We start from the raw sequence: 17,076 nt of genomic DNA, 5'->3' as shown, positions 1-17,076 counted from the left end.
GGCTGGAGAGTCCCCTGGGTACCGGTTCAGGGGGTGAGGGGCCAGGGGCCAGGGGGTGGACCAAGTCTCATTTCCCCAATGTAGGCCTGGGCCAGGGGTCCCACTGCAAAGAGCAAAGGAAAAGTTTGTAAGTCAGTCAGCCTCTGCCTCTCTACCTCTCCAGATAGTGTCTTAAGTGAGGGCCAAGCTCTCAAACTGGATTAGTGGGAGGTCACATTCTTTCCTAAGAGAACTGTCAAAGCACCTGAACTTGTCTAGATAAACCATGAAACAAGCTACTGTCAGAGGTTCTAACGGTGACAGTATAAAAACGCCATTTCATTAAGGTAAAAAATTAAGTTACCTCTACTAGGCGGGCTCTCTCTCTAAATAAACCCTCAAACACATCTTAGTCACACTCTGTCCTCATTAGGAATCAAGGCCAGTTTTCTAGGATAAACATGTTGCCTCTTCCTGAAACATCAATTTTACCAGTCCAAGGGAAAAACATTTTAAAATATGAACTTGAATACGGATAAACGTGGTCTAGATTTAAAACTCAAATACATTTTACACAACAAAAGTTGGGGTTTGGCTCCTTCAGAGTCTGCTACTGTAGGTTATGTGTGCCACTGGGGGTAGGTTTTACAGCACTTGGGTGGAAACGCTGTGAGTTTTAAGGCAGGTCTTGGGTGGGGGACGCCCTAGGGGTCGCAGGCTCTGCGCTGGGAAGGGCAGCCGAATCTCGAGGGTCCGCTGCCTGAGTCGGCCCTGGAGGTGCTCGGCCTCGGCGCGCGGCACTTGGGATGGACTCGCAGAGGCTGCGCCGGCCGGGAGCCGGGGAGCCACCCTCCCTCCGCTGCCCAGTGGGTCTGGAGGGGGTAAGTGTGGCAATTGGTCGGGCAAAGAGAACTGGGGGCCGCAGCCGGGCGGAGGTCGAGGACCTCAGTTGGGGGCGGGCGGAGTGGTGCAGGGGCCCGACCGCTCCGCGCCCCGATCCCCGGGGACCTCGCGGGTCTGTCCCAGGGTGCCCGGGACTACAGCGCACCTCTAACGGAGAGACTGGGAGAGTCCCCACACTGCCAGCCCTCATCGGGGACTTCTCCCCCAGTGCGGTGATTCTACTTGGCTAGGCCGCCGGCCGGGCGCCGCGAGGGCTCGGGTCCTCGCCTCGGTCTCCGCCGCTCGCCCCGGGCCGCGGGCCGGGAAGGGGGCGGTGGCAGGCGGCGGTGGCTGGGCGCGGCTGCCCCGCGCCGAGGCCCCGGCCCCGCCGCCCGCCCTCCTTTCCCTTTTCGTCGCCGGGCCGCAGGCCCACGCCCAGTCTCCCGGCTCCTGTGTTGCTCGCGGCCTTTCTTTCCCGGGTTGCCTGGGCTCGGTCTCAGCTCGGCTGGGCTCGGCGGGCGGCAGGAGGAGGAGGGAGAGGGAGGGAGCGGGCAGGCGGGCGGGCGGAAGGGGGAGGAGGGAGGGAGCTGGCAGGCGGTCGGGAGGGCAGGCGGGCGGAAGGGGGAGGAGAGGAGTGAGCGGAGCCAGTTCGGAGGGGGCCCGGAGCTCGGACGAGAGGAGAGACGGAGCAGCGGCTCCCGGCCCGGCCAGCTCCGCGACGCCGCTGCTGCCGCCGCCGAGTGAGTCGGGACGGCCTCCCGGGAGCCCGAGGCGCCGCGCGCAGGGGTGGGGCGGGACGCGGCGCGGAAAAGTTGGGAGAACTGGGGTCCCGTGAGGACGCGGCTCCACGGACAGGGCCGGCGGGGAAGGCAGCGGGCCGAGGAGGGGAGAGGGGCCCGGGCGCGGGGCGCCGCAGCTGGCTCGGGGCCTCTGCCGGGTGCGCTCATGGCGGCGGGCCTGGGGGAGGGCGGGCCGGAGCGCCTCGCGGGAGCGGCCGGGCCCCCAGCGCCGTCCGAGGGCAGGCTGGCCGTGCGCCTGGGCGTCCCTGGGCGCGCCGCCCCAAGCCCGGAGGAGCCTTCCTGGGCAACAGGTAGGGACCGGGAGGTGGGGACGCGGGGCTGCTCGCGGACAGCTGAGCCCCAGGCGCCCCTTTGTCAGGGAGTAGGCAGCTCCGGTGACCACTTGCATGAGAGCCCCCTGCCCGGCTGCGGGCCCGCGTCGTGGCCCCTGGCCTGGAGGGTCCCGTGGCTATAGAGTGGGAGGAGAGTGGAGGGTCTTGCTTTTTCTTACCGGTTCACTGTGCCCACTCCGGGAGGGAGGTCAGAGCGTCCATGTGCTTAACGGGAAACAGGAAGGTGCGGCTCTAAGTGTCTATCCCGGCCCCCCAAGGCTAAGGCTCTTGTACCGTTATGGGGTGTGTGGGGCTGCGGTCGGGGGGAGCTTCTGGTGAAACGGGTTTTCTGGGCCTCCCCTCCTGGCTAATTTTTGGCCCGGAGGCTCTCTGGAGAGTAGGTTAATTGCATGTGTGTGATTATAGTCTTTGGCCTCAGCTTAGGGGTTCACTTCCCAAGCCAGGTTCTTGGCATCAAAATCTGGTCTGTCACCTGAGTAGACAGGTCCAGGAAGCAGGGGGTTCTGAGGATCCTGAGCAATGGATTGAGCCCCTCTTTCCAGAGAATTGAATCAGGGAAGGCTTCCAGCAGGTGATCACTCCCTCCCACATCTGTGTTGGAAGGGTTGCTGTCCCGTACCAGAGTCGAGGTGACTGGGCCCCATGTGTGTGGCCGACAGTGCTTGTGATGGGACTCCTAAGGGTAAGGACTTGTCTGCAGCCTCCTCCCACTGGGCCTGGCCCTAACCATACAGCGACCTGCACACCCTCTGTTCTGAAGAGAGAGTTCCTTGTCTGCTGTGATGCCCCACAATCCACTCCCTTCACTGGGGCCTCTGGCCAGCTTTCCCCCTGGGAAGGAGGGCTTCCACTTTCCCCTGTCACTGGCCACAGGCTGGCTGATCCTTTACTGTGCCTTCTGCACACACCCCCTCCTGCCCCCCATCTTCCTCTTCCGCCTGCCCATGGGGGCTGTAGTCTCATGCAGTATTCGGGTGTGTTGGGGCCTCTGGTGGGGCAGCTCAGAAAAATGAAAATTTTGGGACCTATACTGCAGCCTGGAGCAATGACACACTTCTTCTTGGCTTCATCCATTGCTCGCTGCCTTCTAGTTCATGACCTGCTGTTGCTCCCTGAAAAAGTTTTCAACAAGGAGGACTATTCAGGTCCTCTTCCACTTCTTTTTTGTAGTCCCTCAGGCTTCAGTGGAAGCTGGGAGTCTGTGGGACCCTCTCTTTGTCACTCTCTCTTCCCTTACTTACTGATCCTGTTATATTTTCCTTAATTATTCCTCCAAACTGAGAGCTGCTGGGACCGTTATCCCATTGAGTCTGTGAGATCTCTTCGTCCCAGACTCAAACTTCTGCCCTCCCAGCCAGCTGGGTCTACAAGCCCCCATGGGGACTTTCTGCCCCTTTTCGTCCATCGGTGAGGGTCTGGGACAGGTCAGTCAGAGTTGGGGCAAAAGTTGGGGGCTGGGCGGAGCCCTGTTCATGTTGCTGGTAATCCAGTGCCCACGAAATCCCCGCTCTGCTGGCCCCTCTCCAGCCTGTGCCTCAGAAAGTGGTGTCTGGGTCTCTGGGTGAGGATGTGTGTCTGTGAGAGAGAGACAGACAGACAGACAGACAGACAGACAGACACACACACACACACACACACTATTGTCTTGTCATGTGTGTGGGGGAGTAAATTCTATAAGTGGAAAAATATTTATAGGTGTGATTTTCTCCACCAGGAGATTAAGTAACGTGACCCAGAAAAGCAGGGTTGTCTCCCTATCCTGAGGGAACATCCCCTTTTCTTGACCCAGCTTTTTGTTTGTGGGATCCCTTTACTTGGCTGGGTGTGCCAGGGATGCCACTGGGAGCAGACTGATTGGTTCTGTGGGGAAGTGCAAATGAGGCCGGCTGGGAGCCCCTGTTGTCCTCCCTTCCCCGTCACATGGAGTCAGAAGTCCTGACCCTGCTGAATCTGGTGCCTCTCCCTGCTGGGCTAGGCCCTGGGGGGTGACGGGCAGGGCTGGGGCAGTTGCTCCTCTGCTAATGGAAGTACTGGGTGGCAAGGGAGGGCTATGGTCACAGAAAGCCTGAAACCCAGGTGTGAGAGAGCCCTAGTTCAGAATCTGCCTCTCTGGACTCCTGACACATCATGCTCTCCTGCTCACACCATCTTCCACTCTCCCTGCTTGGAGCAGGAAGGGGACAGGTGCTGTCTTGTCCTGGGGTTGAGATCTTGTCCAGGTGCTTGCCCTTGACCTCTCTCTGACCCTCTGCCTACTCCCCCAGCTCCTCATCTTCTTTGTCAGGATCAGACTGGCATAAGACATTCCTGGACCCCAGGAATCAGGGAGAGGGGCTCCACTCATACCCTCCAGGACCCCAGCCAGCCCTCTGAATCTTTAATCCTCACAATATCTGTGACAAGAGAAACTTCCCTGCCGGTTTCCACTGACCGGAAGCCGGGTCAGGGATGGGACCCAATTTCTAGGCCTGACAGTGCCCTTGGCTTTAAACCTCAATGGCGGAGAAGTTGGGCTCCAAGAGGTATAGCAGTGAGGTGACTGGGTCAGGTCTATTTCCTCACCTCCAATCAAGCTAAGCAAAAAAGTTGGAAAGGAAGAGCCAGAGGTGTGCCACCACATCTAGGCATTCTGCCTTGTCCCTTCTCTACTAAATTTTCTACAACTTCTCTCCAGGAAAAAAGTGTGTGTGTGTGCGCCTGGTTGTGTGGGGAGAGTTCTACTGTGGATAATTGTGTTTTAATTTTGTTTAGTTCAAAAGGCTTCCATCTCTTCTAACTAATTAAGTATTTCTTCTGGCTGAGGTGGAAGGGGAAGTGGCAGTACCCTCAGGAGCTGAGGCCTGGAGTGTGTGTGTGTGTGTGTGTGTGTGTGTGTGTTGCTGGGGGCGGGTGGAGCTGAAGCTCCTTTACTGACAGTGCTGACCTCTGAGAGAGCAGTGACCAGGAGTGGGGACAAGAGGGTAAAGTCCTTGAGCTGGAATACAGACCCGTGACAGGCTGAGAGGGATTTCGCAAGTGCTTCTGTGGTGGGTGGGGGCGGAGCCGTCGGAGGAGCAGCCCAGCACAGCTGTGATACGATCAGCCTTCAGCTGTAGAGCGGCACCATTTGGTCTCCAGTTCACAGCGGAGAACAATCTCCCAACTCTCTTTCCTCCCTGGCTGGGAGGGGACTACCTTCCTTCTGTGTCAGCTTTTAGTCTCAAGGCCAGCCTGGATACCACCCACCGAGCCTCCCTCCTGGGAGAACGAGGGGTCGGGAGCCTGGCAGATTTGCCCTTGTCATCCTTCTGGGTTCATTGCTCAGTCCCAGGACTGCCAGGTGTTGTGTGGTCCCAGCATCACTGTCTCTTAAGGATCATCTTGCTGCTTCTCTCAACTCCAAGCAGCTGCTGTCCCCGCTTGGGCCCCAGATCATTCCCTTCCTCATTCAGGTATTCAAGTAGTCACTAACACCCTGTAGATCCTTTCTCTTTCAGTGGAGGAAAGGGGGGAGGCGGGGGAAAGCAGCAGCTCTTTCCTAGCTGAGGGTATTTGTGATGGGTGTTCCCCACGCAGACTAGTACTTTATTTTCTAGATGAGCCTTAATAAGAAATAGCTCCTAATTCTACCAGATGTCTTAGTCTGCTGTCTCGACTCTCTGTCCCCCAATCCCTGACTCCCTGAAGCCTTGTCTTCATTTTGTTTCTGAGGATAGGCTTCAGATAGGGTTCTTCTGCCTTATGTTTAGGAACTGGATGGCCTGGCATGGGGTATTAATCTTGTGTGCAATATTTTGATGTCCATTGGTTGTCCTGGAGCTCAGCATTCTTTGGGAGCATAATTTTGCTTTACTCAGGCCTCTTAATTTTCCCTAGGACCTGCTGCCTCAGTGGCTTAGAGGGAAGGAGGAGGAAGGGTTTGCCCCAACCCTGCAATCCTTTCTTGGGCTTCCCTGGCAAGGAAGCTTCCAGTTATGGGTTGCTTGGGGGCACTAGGGGGAGGCTGGAGAGTGCGGGGAAGGGAGGATGCCTCTCACTTTAGTTAAGATTGTTGGCTACAGCTTCTAGGGCCAGATCCTGCCTGTCCTCCACTTGAGGATAGCAAAATGATGGAGAGACCCCAAGATTCTTAAGTCTAGGGAATCAGGACTTCTACGGGGTGTTAGCATCACCTTTGGTTGATGTGCATAGTAAATGTTAGAGCTGGAAAGCCACCATATTTCAGATGGGGAAACTGATTTGTCCCCATGGCCAGGACCAAAACCCAGGGCTTGAGTCTCTGCCCCTGCTCTTTCTGTTAACACTGTGAAATTTTTCATCTGTCTCTTCTTACACTGCTGCCTGCTTTGATGCCCTCTACCTTCCCCTTCCTCACTCAGGATGCTCCAGACCTTATATGACTACTTCTGGTGGGAACGGCTGTGGCTCCCTGTGAACTTAACCTGGGCTGATCTAGAAGACCGAGATGGACGTGTCTACGCCAAAGCCTCAGACCTCTATATCACACTACCCCTGGCCTTGCTCTTCCTCATCATTCGATACTTCTTTGAGCTGTGAGCATACCAACATACCCCTATGCCTTCCCTGGCTGCCAGCCACAGTTTCTTGTACTTCAAGTTTGTCTCTTGCTGTTTAATTGGTCCTGGACCCTGGTGTTCTCACCACCCAGGTCCCTGCCTACTGTGTGCCCCCTACTGAAGGCAGCATTGTCTTTCTGAGGGCTCAGCACCCCCAGGCCCTTTCCTTCAATGGTTATTTGTTCTCACCCTCCACCCGCCTGGTCGCTAGTGAACACAGGCAGCTTTGTCAGCTATGGGCAGCCCAAGGCAGCCAGAGAGGGGGTTGCCGGGAAACTGAGGCCCAGGATAAAGTTGTCTGAGCTTGCAGCCCTGCCCCGCCAGCCCCCTAGCTTAGGGGCTACCAGGAGACTGAGGTGCTTCAAGAGAGCCAGACGGTCCTCACTCATATCCCTTCCCCAGTTACGTGGCTACACCACTGGCTGCCCTCCTGAATGTAAAAGAGAAAACTCGGCTGCGGGCACCTCTCAACCCCACTTTGGAGCATTTCTACCTGACCAGTGGCAAGCAGCCCAAACAGGTATGAGCTGCAGACCCTGTTCTGGGAGTTAAGAGTTCTGGTGGGGAGTGAGGAGGAGATAGGGTTGGAATGCCAGCTCTGGTGGCGGAAGAGATGGGAAAGCAGTGGGGCCAACTTGGGTCATTACTGGCAGAGGGTGGGGTGCTGCTGAGTTCTGAAGCGGAGTGTAATGGGCTTCTTCACTACACTCAGGCAGAGGTAGAGCTTCTGTCACGGCAGAGTGGGCTCTCTGGCCGCCAGGTAGAGCGCTGGTTCCGCCGCCGCCGCAACCAGGACCGGCCCAGTCTCCTCAAGAAGTTCCGAGAAGCAAGGTAGGGGAGGTTGGAACGATAGAAACTGGACGGCAGAGGAAGGTCTGATGTATTTTGGTGGGAGGGGTGGGTCATAGCTGTATGCAGGGAGATTATACCCAGCTGAGGAGGGAAATTCGGTTATTAATATCCGTGAGAGGCTATCTGGAGGGAGGTACTTGGGGGTTGGTTGGAGGGCTGTGCTGTTCTCCCACCCCACTCTCCTAGCTATTTCTGCTTCCTCTTCCAGCTGGAGATTCACGTTTTACCTGATTGCTTTCATTGCCGGCATGGCTGTCATTGTAGACGTGAGTGGGGATTACTGGGAGGTGGGAGTAGATTCTCTGGCAAGGTGGGATGAGGCCACAGAATTTGGGTCCCTTCTCCTTTAACCTCTCACCATCTCTCTGCAGAAACCCTGGTTCTATGACATGAGGAAAGTTTGGGAGGGATATCCCATACAGGTACGAGATGGGTCCTGATTCCTTACATGGGGTGATTAAGAGAACCAGCGTAGGTAGGATTAGGACATACACATTCTTGTGAAGAGATGATCTCGGAATATGTGACAGAAAGGACTGGAGTCATGGTGCTAAACATAACCTCATGTTCTGGGAGGGCTGGGTTTGGAGAGGTGAGACCCTTGAGTCCAGTTGCTCTGGGGTCCCTTACCTTCCTCTTTTCTTTCCCCTCTCCCAGAGCGTCATCCCTTCCCAGTACTGGTACTACATGATTGAACTGTCTTTCTACTGGTCCCTGCTCTTCAGCATTGCTTCTGATGTCAAGCGAAAGGTGGGTCAAGGGGCTGTGCCATTAAGCCTAGGAGCCAAAATGAAGCCCTGGGATGAATAGCCTCCCCTGTGACTTCTGGGTGCTTTGGATGGAGTTGTGGGATAAGTGGAATTAAAGGTGAGGGGGAGGAAGAATGGAGGCTAGGGACCAGGAAAAGGTCCTCTGGAGGCTGCATCTTTTCTACAGGATTTCAAGGAACAGATCATCCACCACGTGGCCACCATCATCCTCATTAGCTTCTCCTGGTTTGCCAGTTACGTCCGAGCAGGGACTCTTATCATGGCTCTGCATGACTCTTCTGACTACCTGCTGGAGGTCAGGATTTCTGGGCATTTCTTCAAGCCTAGAGACCCTGGTGCAGGTTCTTCTGTCCCTCTATCCATTTTCGGTGGGGTGGTGGTGGTGGGGTAGTTGTGGTGGGGGGTGGATGTTCCTGGGATCAAGGAGCTGGGGGCACAGAGCCAGTGTGGTAACTGGGGCGTACATAGGAACGTATACAGGAGAGTAGGGAGCTCATGATGGATGGGGGCTATCTACACAGTCAGCCAAGATGTTTAACTATGCGGGATGGAAAAACACCTGCAACAACATCTTCATCGTCTTCGCCATTGTCTTCATCATCACCCGACTGGTCATCCTGCCCTTCTGGTGAGTAGGAGGCGACACTATACTCCTGTTTTCAAGAAATCAGGAGTCTCCCTGCTCCGCACCCACATTTTCAGTCCTCCATCTTAACCCCTTCTTTTCTGTGTTCACAGTTCTTGTCTCTCCCTTTTCATCCCAAGGATCCTGCATTGCACCCTGGTGTACCCACTGGAGCTCTATCCTGCCTTCTTTGGCTATTACTTCTTCAATTTCATGATGGGAGTGCTACAGCTGCTGCATATCTTCTGGGCCTACCTCATTTTGCGCATGGCCCACAAGTTCATAACTGGAAAGGTGAAGCTTCTGTCCCCATTGTGTAGGCCCTACTCCCTCAACTCTAGTACTGCCCAAATTCCCTTCCCATATCAGCAACCCTCTAAAAACTACTGGGGGGCCCTGGGTGTAGCTGGAAAAAGCCTACGGAGAGAGGCAGTCCTTAGGGGTTTGTAACCCTTCTCATCCCTTTCCACAGCTGGTAGAAGATGAACGCAGTGACCGGGAAGAAACAGAGAGCTCAGAGGGGGAGGAGGCTGCAGCTGGGGGAGGAGCAAAGAGCCGGCCCCTAGCCAACGGCCACCCCATCCTCAATAACAACCATCGTAAGAATGACTGAACCGTTGTCCCTGCTGCCCCTCAGATTAATGCATAAAGCCAAGGAACTACCCCACTCTCCCCACAGGGTCGCTTGAAGCTCTGGGGAGAAAGGAGAAAGCGAGAGGACGGTGTTCTTCTCTGTGTCCCCACCCCTGCTGCTTTTTCACCCAGTTGCCTTTAAACCAAATTCTAACCAGCCTATCCCCAGGGAAGGGGAGGTTGGTTATATCCTTGTTAGAGCGGGGGATGGTCTTATTTTCCTCTCTACTTTCCAAGTTGTCCTTTCTATTGCTTTCGAGACCTTTCCTCAGCTCCGGGGGTGGGGGTCACAACTCACATTCCTTATTCTTCAGAATCTGGCCCTAGCTCTCTGCCTTTGACTCCCGGACCTCCAGAGCCAGGGTCGTGCCTTACTGTCCCACCCGTGGGCCTCATTCTGCCAAAGTTGGACCAAGGCTCACCTTTCTAATCTCCCTAACTTGGACCAGAAACCAAAGCTGAGCTTTTAACTTTTTCCCTCCTAAGATACAAATGAATTGAGTGTAGGAGGGTGCACATGACCCTTATCCTACCTCTGCCAAAAAGTGGGGGCCACAATGGGGACTGCTCAGACAGTCTTTTGTTATTTCTCTGCCAGCTGTCCCTGTAGTCACAGGTCCAAGATCTTACTGCCTCCTTTCTCTGGCCTCTTTCCCTAGGCTAGCTGGTTTGGAGTAGAATGGCAACTAGTTCTAATTTTTATTTATTAAACATTGGGGGTTTTGGTTTTAAAGCCAGAATTACAGCTAGCGCCTGGCGTTTCAGCAGAGGGACCACTTCAGACCAAAACGTACTGTTAATGGTTTTTTTAATTAAAATATATTAAAGATTAAGTAAAACACGGCAACAAGTGTTTGAGACTCTTAAGAACTGAGAAGAGGGATCAACTAAATAAACTAAGGTAGTCTTCCTCATGCCTTCCTCATGGTTACATAACATTTAAAAATTTCAGATGGCAAGTAAGAAAAAGCAAAAGTAGAGAAAGGTCAAGATTAATGACAGCTGCCCACTGGGAAGGATGGGGGAAAACAGCTCTCTCATCAAAAGACCCCGAATTGGGAGTTGAGGGAGAGAAATCAAATCACAATCTTAGTTTTAACATCTTGTTAAAAGACTTTCAAGAAACAATACAAACCAGGGATAATAAAATACACAGCCCTCATTCTAGGAATAAAGTCTGTTAGAAGCATGAACATCTGAACAAATGTAGGATGGGAGGGGTGAGCAACAGGAGGACTGAAGGGATGTCAGGCCTAGGTTAGAGTGGTGACCTCTCCCACCTCTATGCCTCAGGAGGTGGGGGAGGGGCCCTGCCTGCTAGCACCACAGTGGAAGGGATCTCCTGATCCAGAACCCCCATTTCTATCTACTAGGAGCTGGGGGAGTAGCCAGACTAGAGACCTGGGGGTCAGAATTCAACAGTCAGGAAGACCCAGTTCCTGAGGAAAGGGCAGTTCAGGAAGGGTTCGGAAGGTTAGGAAGAAGGCTGTCCTCTAAAGAAGACGCCCTCTGCATTCGATGGCCCCACAGCAGCAAAGCAGCTCCTTGCCCTCCACGCTGCCCACCTCGTAGTTGTAGTCCCAGGTGAGTTCTGTCCCAGCCCGGATTCTCCTGAAGAGGAAGAAAAGGAAGGAGTGTGGTGAAACGGCAGATAACCCAGGCACCTGGGGTGACTGAGCATGCAGGTGGCGCCGGATCACAGATGGAGGAGCGACCCTTCAAATTTCTGTAGTCCTTGCCCCTCCCCAACCATCCCCTTTCCTGACTCCCTCTTACTTGCTGGCAAAGAAGGCCACCCATGGGAAGCGAAGATCATGAGTATCCACGAAGACATTCTGGACAAACAGGTTGGGGCTGCAGCTGTGCTATAGGGTTAAGGACAGATTCAAATAAGAACTAAGGAAACAGAATCTGGCTTTGTGGGGTGAGTGAGAGTTGGATGAAAACAATGCCATTTGATCCTCCCCATCACAACAGAGAAGTTTTGAAAGATCCTTTGAGATCAAGAATTTATAACAAGAAAAGGTGGGTTTACATAGTTGTGTTAAAAGTACTGGAAATGTGAGGACCATGGGATAATCAGCACATACAGGTGAGGGAAAGGGGTCTCACATTGAGGTAGCGGCCCAGGTTGCCTTCAAGCTTGGCATCGATGATGTAGCAAGACTCCTCCCCATCGTAGAACTGGCGTGTGTTCTTTCGAACAGGTGCACTCTCTCCCTTTTCCACGGATGCCATGTTGGTTGATTTAATGGCAATCCCATGGGTTGATTTAAGAGCAAAACCCCGGGTTGATTTTACTGCCACTTGGCGCTTCATTGGACCTGGACAGGAAGAATGGGGTTAGGCCTGTCCTACCTCATGACTGGATATTCTACTTCCATTTTTATCCCACCCAGGGCAGCTCAGGAATACCAATAAGCTGGGACTCTGAGGCAAAGAGCCTAGGTGGCATTTTTTTCAAGCAGGATTAGATCTGCTGGATAAAGGGGCTGAGGGAAAAGAGTAGGGAACTGGGAAGAAGAGAGGGAAGGGATGTGTCAAACATTGATATTAACAGTTTAGCTGGGAGTCAGGGAGCCCTCCCAGAGATGCTTCAACCCTCAGGATCTGAATTTTCCCTCCAACTGGTTCTTTCCTACTACCCCCCAAATTCTTCCAGACTACCAGACATGTTCTTCTTGTCCTCAAAGTCATCCCCTTCAGAGCCAGAGGAGATGGTCTGGATATCATCACTGTCAACGGCTGTGGCTGAAGTCTGACCAGCAGTGGGCTTTCGGCTGGTCCCGCTTTCCCCCTCACTTTCTGTGCTGCTGGACAGTGTCAGGATGTCCTGGGGAAGCGGAAGGGTGAAAAGAAGGAATAAGGGTAAATGGAGAGGGCCCTTTTGAATCCCTGCTTTTACCTATGGTTACGCAGGAAGGAGCTCAGACTATAGCAAGATTAGATGCTGGGTGAAGGAAAATGAGGCAGGAAGTCAAGGCCAGAGAAATAAGATATGTAACAGTAATTATGGTGACAGACTTGATGAGGTGAGAATGTTCCTTTACTCAGACTATGAATAAAACAGAAAGCTGGGTAAGGTGCAGCTTGAGAAAGGTCACTTACGTCAGGGTTTGACTGAGCAGAGGCCATGAGTCGTCGGCTCTGATGCATGCTAGTCTTACTTGGTGGGCGGCGAAGTCCTTCAGTCTTCACGGGAGAAGGATTGTAACCATAATTTCGAGAGCTTTCAGTAACTCTGATGGGAGAGGAAGACATGAGAGGGGTCAGGTTACTGGATGTTTCTTAGGCTACTTCTGTAGGCTTTAGAGAAGGTAGACTTGGAAAAAGGTCAAAGAGAGAGGCACTCACACTGACATCTTGTTCCGGTCATCAGGGTCCTGGAAAAGAGAGCAAGTGAAGGGTTAAATGTTTTCATGGTCCTGGATAACAAATCCAACGATTACAGACTTCACCTCAAATGACCTCCAAAGACATTAGCCAGTAACAGGTACACTATCTAAAGTGGAGTGTGTGTGAAGAAATTCCTCTGCAAGTTAAGAGTAACAATCATTCTCATCAGGAAGCCCCCCTGGGAGGGGTCTTTAACCCTTCCCAACAATAGGGCATTAAAAAATGTACACGGAAAACACCATGGGCAGAATCTTACGAGGACAAGGGACAGTTCACCACCTGTAATGTGCTAAGTTTCAACATCATTAAAAATACACGTAAGATCAATTCTTGTAAGATCATTCTACTATAATAAAAGAAAGCAATGATGTAGATAACTTGAAACAGCAATTAAAAAAAATTACTTATAAACCCTTCACTTTGGAATAAATCAGATACTTTCCCCCCAGCAGGCTGACTTTAAAATAATTTGGTTCTTTAAACCAACACTAGGAATGTATTAGGGGTAGGTTAATCAGATTTGCCACAGAAATATCCATCAAGTAAATAATCTGTATGTGAAGACTCATGAGGGAATTCCCTGGCAGTCCAGTGGTTAGAATTCCACGCTTCCACTGCAGGGGGCACAGGTTTGATATCTGGTCAGGGAACTAAGATCCCACAAGCTGCGTGGCACGGCCAAAAAAAAAAAAAAAAAAAAAAAGACTCATGGTGAGACCACATTGTTTGTTACCACAAAAAAGTTATACAAAAGCCACAATTCTCAAGAGTTTCCTGCCACTGCTTACCTCTTTCTTGGGCTGCTTGATGTCACCCTCATCCTTGAAGCCCAGCCCTGAGGTGGAAGCCTTCTCAGCCTCCCCTCTGCCTCCCCCAGCGTGACCTTCCCCACCTTCACTAGTTTTGAAGGATGAACGGCTATCAGAGTCAGCAAAGCCACCTTCACTGACACTATTGCAGCTCAACCACGAGGCCACTTTGTTCTTGGGTGTCTCTTCAGAGGAAGGTGGATTGCAGCCACCTACAGGGATCAATGGAGGGACAGGAACACGTGGGGGCCCAAGGTCTGGGGGGCGAGAGTCCTTGGAAGGCATCTCAGACAATCCATTCTCCTTCTGGCCCCGGGTCTGCCGCCGGGTAGCATAGCTGCGCCACACCGAGCTGGTGCTGAAGTCCTCATCCTTACAGAAGTTATCATCTGAGCTATCGTCATTGGACTCTTCGGGGTCCTCTGTACCGCTGTTGCCATCTTCCTGGTCCTTCAAGTCTACACCACTGCTGTCAGAGGAACAGGGGACATCACTCTCATATCCTTCCTTGAAGTTCTCCACGCTCTCGATATGGTCCAGATTGGCAAAATATTCATCACCCATTTCCAGGCCCTCCTTGTCGGCAAAGTCATCTGTCAGGATTTTGCCTGGGAATGAAGAGAAAGGCCTTCCAGGGTTATGAGGTGCTTTTAGAAAGAATAAAGTTCATTCCATCAATATCCAGCCCACCAGCAAAGAGAGTCAAATCGCCTCCATAATGGTGTCTCATTTCTCTTTGATGATACCTCCTTCTTAGCGTCTTAACTATGAGAATAAGCGGAACTTACTATAGTTTTAAATCTTGCCCTTTCTGCCATCCCATTCTTCCCCTTTACTTTGTTTACCAAAAGAGAGTTCTTCAGTTATGCTAAATCTCTGGGTGGAGTGGAGTAATGGGGGAAAAAATGAAACACTGGACTCTACTATCATGTCTCTCTGCTGAAACATCATGTCCACAATTTCATCCCTTTTTTTTTTTTAAACATCTTTATTGGAGTATAATTGCTTTACAATGGTGTGTTAGTTTCTGCTTTATAACAAAGTGAATCAGTTATACATATACATATGTTCCCATATCTCTTCCCTCTTGTGTCTCCCTCCCTCCCGCCCTCCCTATCCCACTCCTTCATCCCTTTTTGTTCTCGTCCTCCTGAAGCACTTCTGTCCCTTCTTGATCCACCCAGACAGGCACATCACTCATGTTCTTTATAGAAGAAAATTCTGGCTTCCCCTTTCCCCCAGTTCACATGTTAAGCATTCTTAAGTTCAACTTGTCTATGATTCAATGTCCCACCGTGTCCTAACCCCAGAAAGCAACCCTTTCATTTCATCACCAACCTGCATAGATACAGACAAAAGAGCCTTTGGCAATGTCATCCAAGCAGCGGATACCCCAGCCCTTGTTCTGGGTCTTGAAGAGCTGCAGTCGAACCTGCAGTCCATGCTGCACCAACCGGTTTGTGCACATGTTTGGGTCACAATTGCAGCGTTTGTTACACTCATAAACTCTGGGAGGAGGTCACAATAAAATCAATCATAACATGATCACTAGAGCATCCATTACATACACAGAACTTTTATAATTTTTAAGGTGTCATCATTTATCAGGTAATGATCTAAATGAGCAGATTTACTGAACTGTCTATGCTCTTTGATTCACTTGGGAATATAGCCCAAAGAAATAACTCAGAAGGGGGAAAAGTGACTGATACAGATATTTATAGCACTACAGATAGTAACAGTGAATAACAGAATGCCTAACGACTGGAGAAAAGCTAAGCAAACTATGAGGTGAATATGGATTCAGAGACATTAAAATAAGTCAATTTGTAGAAATAGATACATAAAATAAAGATACTTAAGGGACTTCCCTGGTGGTCCAGTGGTTAAGAATCCACCTTACAATGCAGGGGATGCGGGTTCGATCCCTGGTTAGGGAACTAAGATCCCACATGCTGCGGGGCAACTAAGCCTGCGCGCCACAACTACTGAGCTCGCGCACCTCAACTAGAGCTCGTGTGCCACCAACTACAGAGCCCATGCACCCTGGAGCCTGTGTGCCACAACTAGAGAAAGAAAAAAACCCTGCACGCCACAACTAGAGAGAAGTCCATGTGCTGCTACAAAGAGCCCATGTGCTGCAACTAAGACCCGACACAGCCAAAAATAAATAAATCTTAAAAAAAAAAAGAAACGAAGCATCTTTGTTAGGTCCCTTAAAACCCCACCGGGGTTGGGAAAGTATTAGTGCTCATATACTCTGTTTACAGCTGATAAAACAGGATCAGCTTGGAAGCAACAAGGCCAGAATTTGATCTCAGGTCTAATCACCAACACATGAGATTTTCAGAGTAGCTATACTGAGTATCATTCATTCATTCATTCAACAAAATTTGAATGGTTACTATGTGCCATGCACTGGGTAAATTAGCTGCTGGTGATACAATGGTGAGCAAGACAGACAAGGTTCCTGCCCTCATGGAGATTACCTTCTAACGGAAAAGAGAACAAAAACAAGTCAACAAATAAAATAAAGTTGTCACAGATACTAAAGGACACTCTCTCAATGAGAGAATGAAGGGAGTGAAAATGACCTAGTTTTAGAGTGACCAGGAAAGGTCTCTCTGAGGAGATGAGATTAAAGCTGAGAGCTCAAGGTTAAAGAAGATAATCATGCAAACAACAGTGGAAGGATGCCAAGAAGAGGGCACAGTACGTACAAAGCCTCTTGAGGTAGGCTGGCAAACACTGGGTGAACTGGATCCAGGCACTGAAGAATATCAGTGTGGTTGGAACAGTTTTGGAAGTAGAGAGATAGGAAGGAGCCAGATAGTACATTGTCTTGTGATCCAAGATTAAGAGTTAGAATAATATCCAAAGTGCAGTGGAAAGCTTTTAAAGAGTTTTAAGCAGGGGAGTGACATATTTGTGGTTATTTGAAAATATTCTTATGAAACATTTCAAACATGTAAAAAAGATATAATGAACAGGCACCTACTACTCAGCATTATCAAATCTAAATGTTGTTACAAGATTCAATTTTTTTTGTTTATAATTAAAACATAAATGATACAATGCAGCTAAAGCTAACAGGTGTCTTTTCCTTTGCTTAGTTTTCAATATGCACTCAGCTCAAATTTATGTCCCGATTTCCCCAGTAGTCTCAATCTCCTCTGAAGATACTCAAAACCATCAGGTTTTCTATCAAACCCCCTTTCCCAAAAGTCTCTCCTGCAGCCAAATCTGACCTGCTCTGACACTGGCTGTTCTCTACATCTGGTGCACAGCTGTCAGCCTGGAAGCCCCCTTGACTTCACTATCATGTGGGATTCCCCTCACTCCTCTTTTGAGCTGGAGCCTCTGTTTCCTGGATCAGTATATGCCTTCTTCTCTCTTGTCTTTTCCCCCCCATTTTAGTAAACATTTCCAGTAATTTTCTGAG

The 17,076-nt window shown here is 51.1% G+C and overlaps 2 protein-coding genes across 10 annotated transcripts in view; one reads left to right on the top strand and one right to left on the bottom strand.

The window, feature by feature from the left end:
• Positions 1 to 1,469: 1,469 nt before the first annotated feature.
• CERS2 (ceramide synthase 2) lies at positions 1,470 to 10,276 on the top strand. Of its 6 annotated transcripts, none has more exons than XM_027097780.1 (11): positions 1,470 to 1,601; positions 6,352 to 6,525; positions 6,952 to 7,069; positions 7,262 to 7,380; positions 7,610 to 7,667; positions 7,773 to 7,823; positions 8,059 to 8,151; positions 8,338 to 8,466; positions 8,693 to 8,799; positions 8,937 to 9,090; positions 9,269 to 10,276. In XM_027097780.1, exons 2-11 carry the CDS (start codon positions 6,353 to 6,355, stop codon positions 9,407 to 9,409), a joined length of 1,143 nt encoding a protein of 380 aa, XP_026953581.1. In that variant the 5' UTR covers positions 1,470 to 1,601; position 6,352; the 3' UTR covers positions 9,410 to 10,276. The 6 variants fall into 6 exon arrangements, with proteins under 6 accessions (XP_026953581.1, XP_026953582.1, XP_026953578.1 ...); XM_027097776.1 differs by lacking the exon at positions 1,470 to 1,601 and adding an exon at positions 1,839 to 1,951; XM_027097781.1 differs by lacking the exon at positions 6,352 to 6,525 and having other exon boundaries at positions 1,486 to 1,601; positions 9,269 to 10,272.
• SETDB1 (SET domain bifurcated histone lysine methyltransferase 1) overlaps positions 10,221 to 17,076 on the bottom strand; it is a 30,533-nt gene continuing 23,677 nt past the window's right edge. For 3 of the 4 annotated variants that reach the window (XM_027097771.1, XM_027097770.1, XM_027097773.1), the window contains exons 15-22: positions 14,973 to 15,142; positions 13,614 to 14,242; positions 12,784 to 12,812; positions 12,538 to 12,670; positions 12,097 to 12,262; positions 11,542 to 11,753; positions 11,206 to 11,294; positions 10,517 to 11,040 (exon numbers count right to left, since the gene is read on the bottom strand). In XM_027097771.1, coding sequence (XP_026953572.1) covers positions 10,923 to 11,040; positions 11,206 to 11,294; positions 11,542 to 11,753; positions 12,097 to 12,262; positions 12,538 to 12,670; positions 12,784 to 12,812; positions 13,614 to 14,242; positions 14,973 to 15,142 — 1,546 coding nt within the window. In that variant the 3' untranslated portion in view covers positions 10,517 to 10,922. Of the gene's footprint in view, positions 11,041 to 11,205; positions 11,295 to 11,541; positions 11,754 to 12,096; positions 12,263 to 12,537; positions 12,671 to 12,783; positions 12,813 to 13,613; positions 14,243 to 14,972; positions 15,143 to 17,076 lie in introns of all 4 variants that reach the window. The other variant, XM_027097772.1, reaches the window with a different exon arrangement.

This window comes from Aethalodelphis obliquidens, unplaced genomic scaffold, assembly GCF_003676395.1.
Source record: "Aethalodelphis obliquidens isolate GAN/ISIS:26980383/991018 unplaced genomic scaffold, ASM367639v1 scaffold116, whole genome shotgun sequence".
Lineage (NCBI taxonomy): Eukaryota > Metazoa > Chordata > Mammalia > Artiodactyla > Delphinidae > Aethalodelphis > Aethalodelphis obliquidens.
The sequence above is the reverse complement of the archived record's forward strand: the minus strand, read 5'-3'. Positions and strand labels throughout refer to the sequence as shown.

Coding starts and splice junctions, on each gene's coding strand:
- CERS2 (XM_027097780.1), top strand. CDS start 6,353: ATGCTCCAGACCTTATATGACTACTTCTGGTGGGAACGGCTGTGGCTC. Junction 6,526..6,951: donor ATTCGATACTTCTTTGAGCT/GTGAGCATACCA, acceptor TCCCTTCCCCAG/TTACGTGGCTACACCACTGG. Junction 8,800..8,936: donor CTGGTCATCCTGCCCTTCTG/GTGAGTAGGAGG, acceptor TTTCATCCCAAG/GATCCTGCATTGCACCCTGG.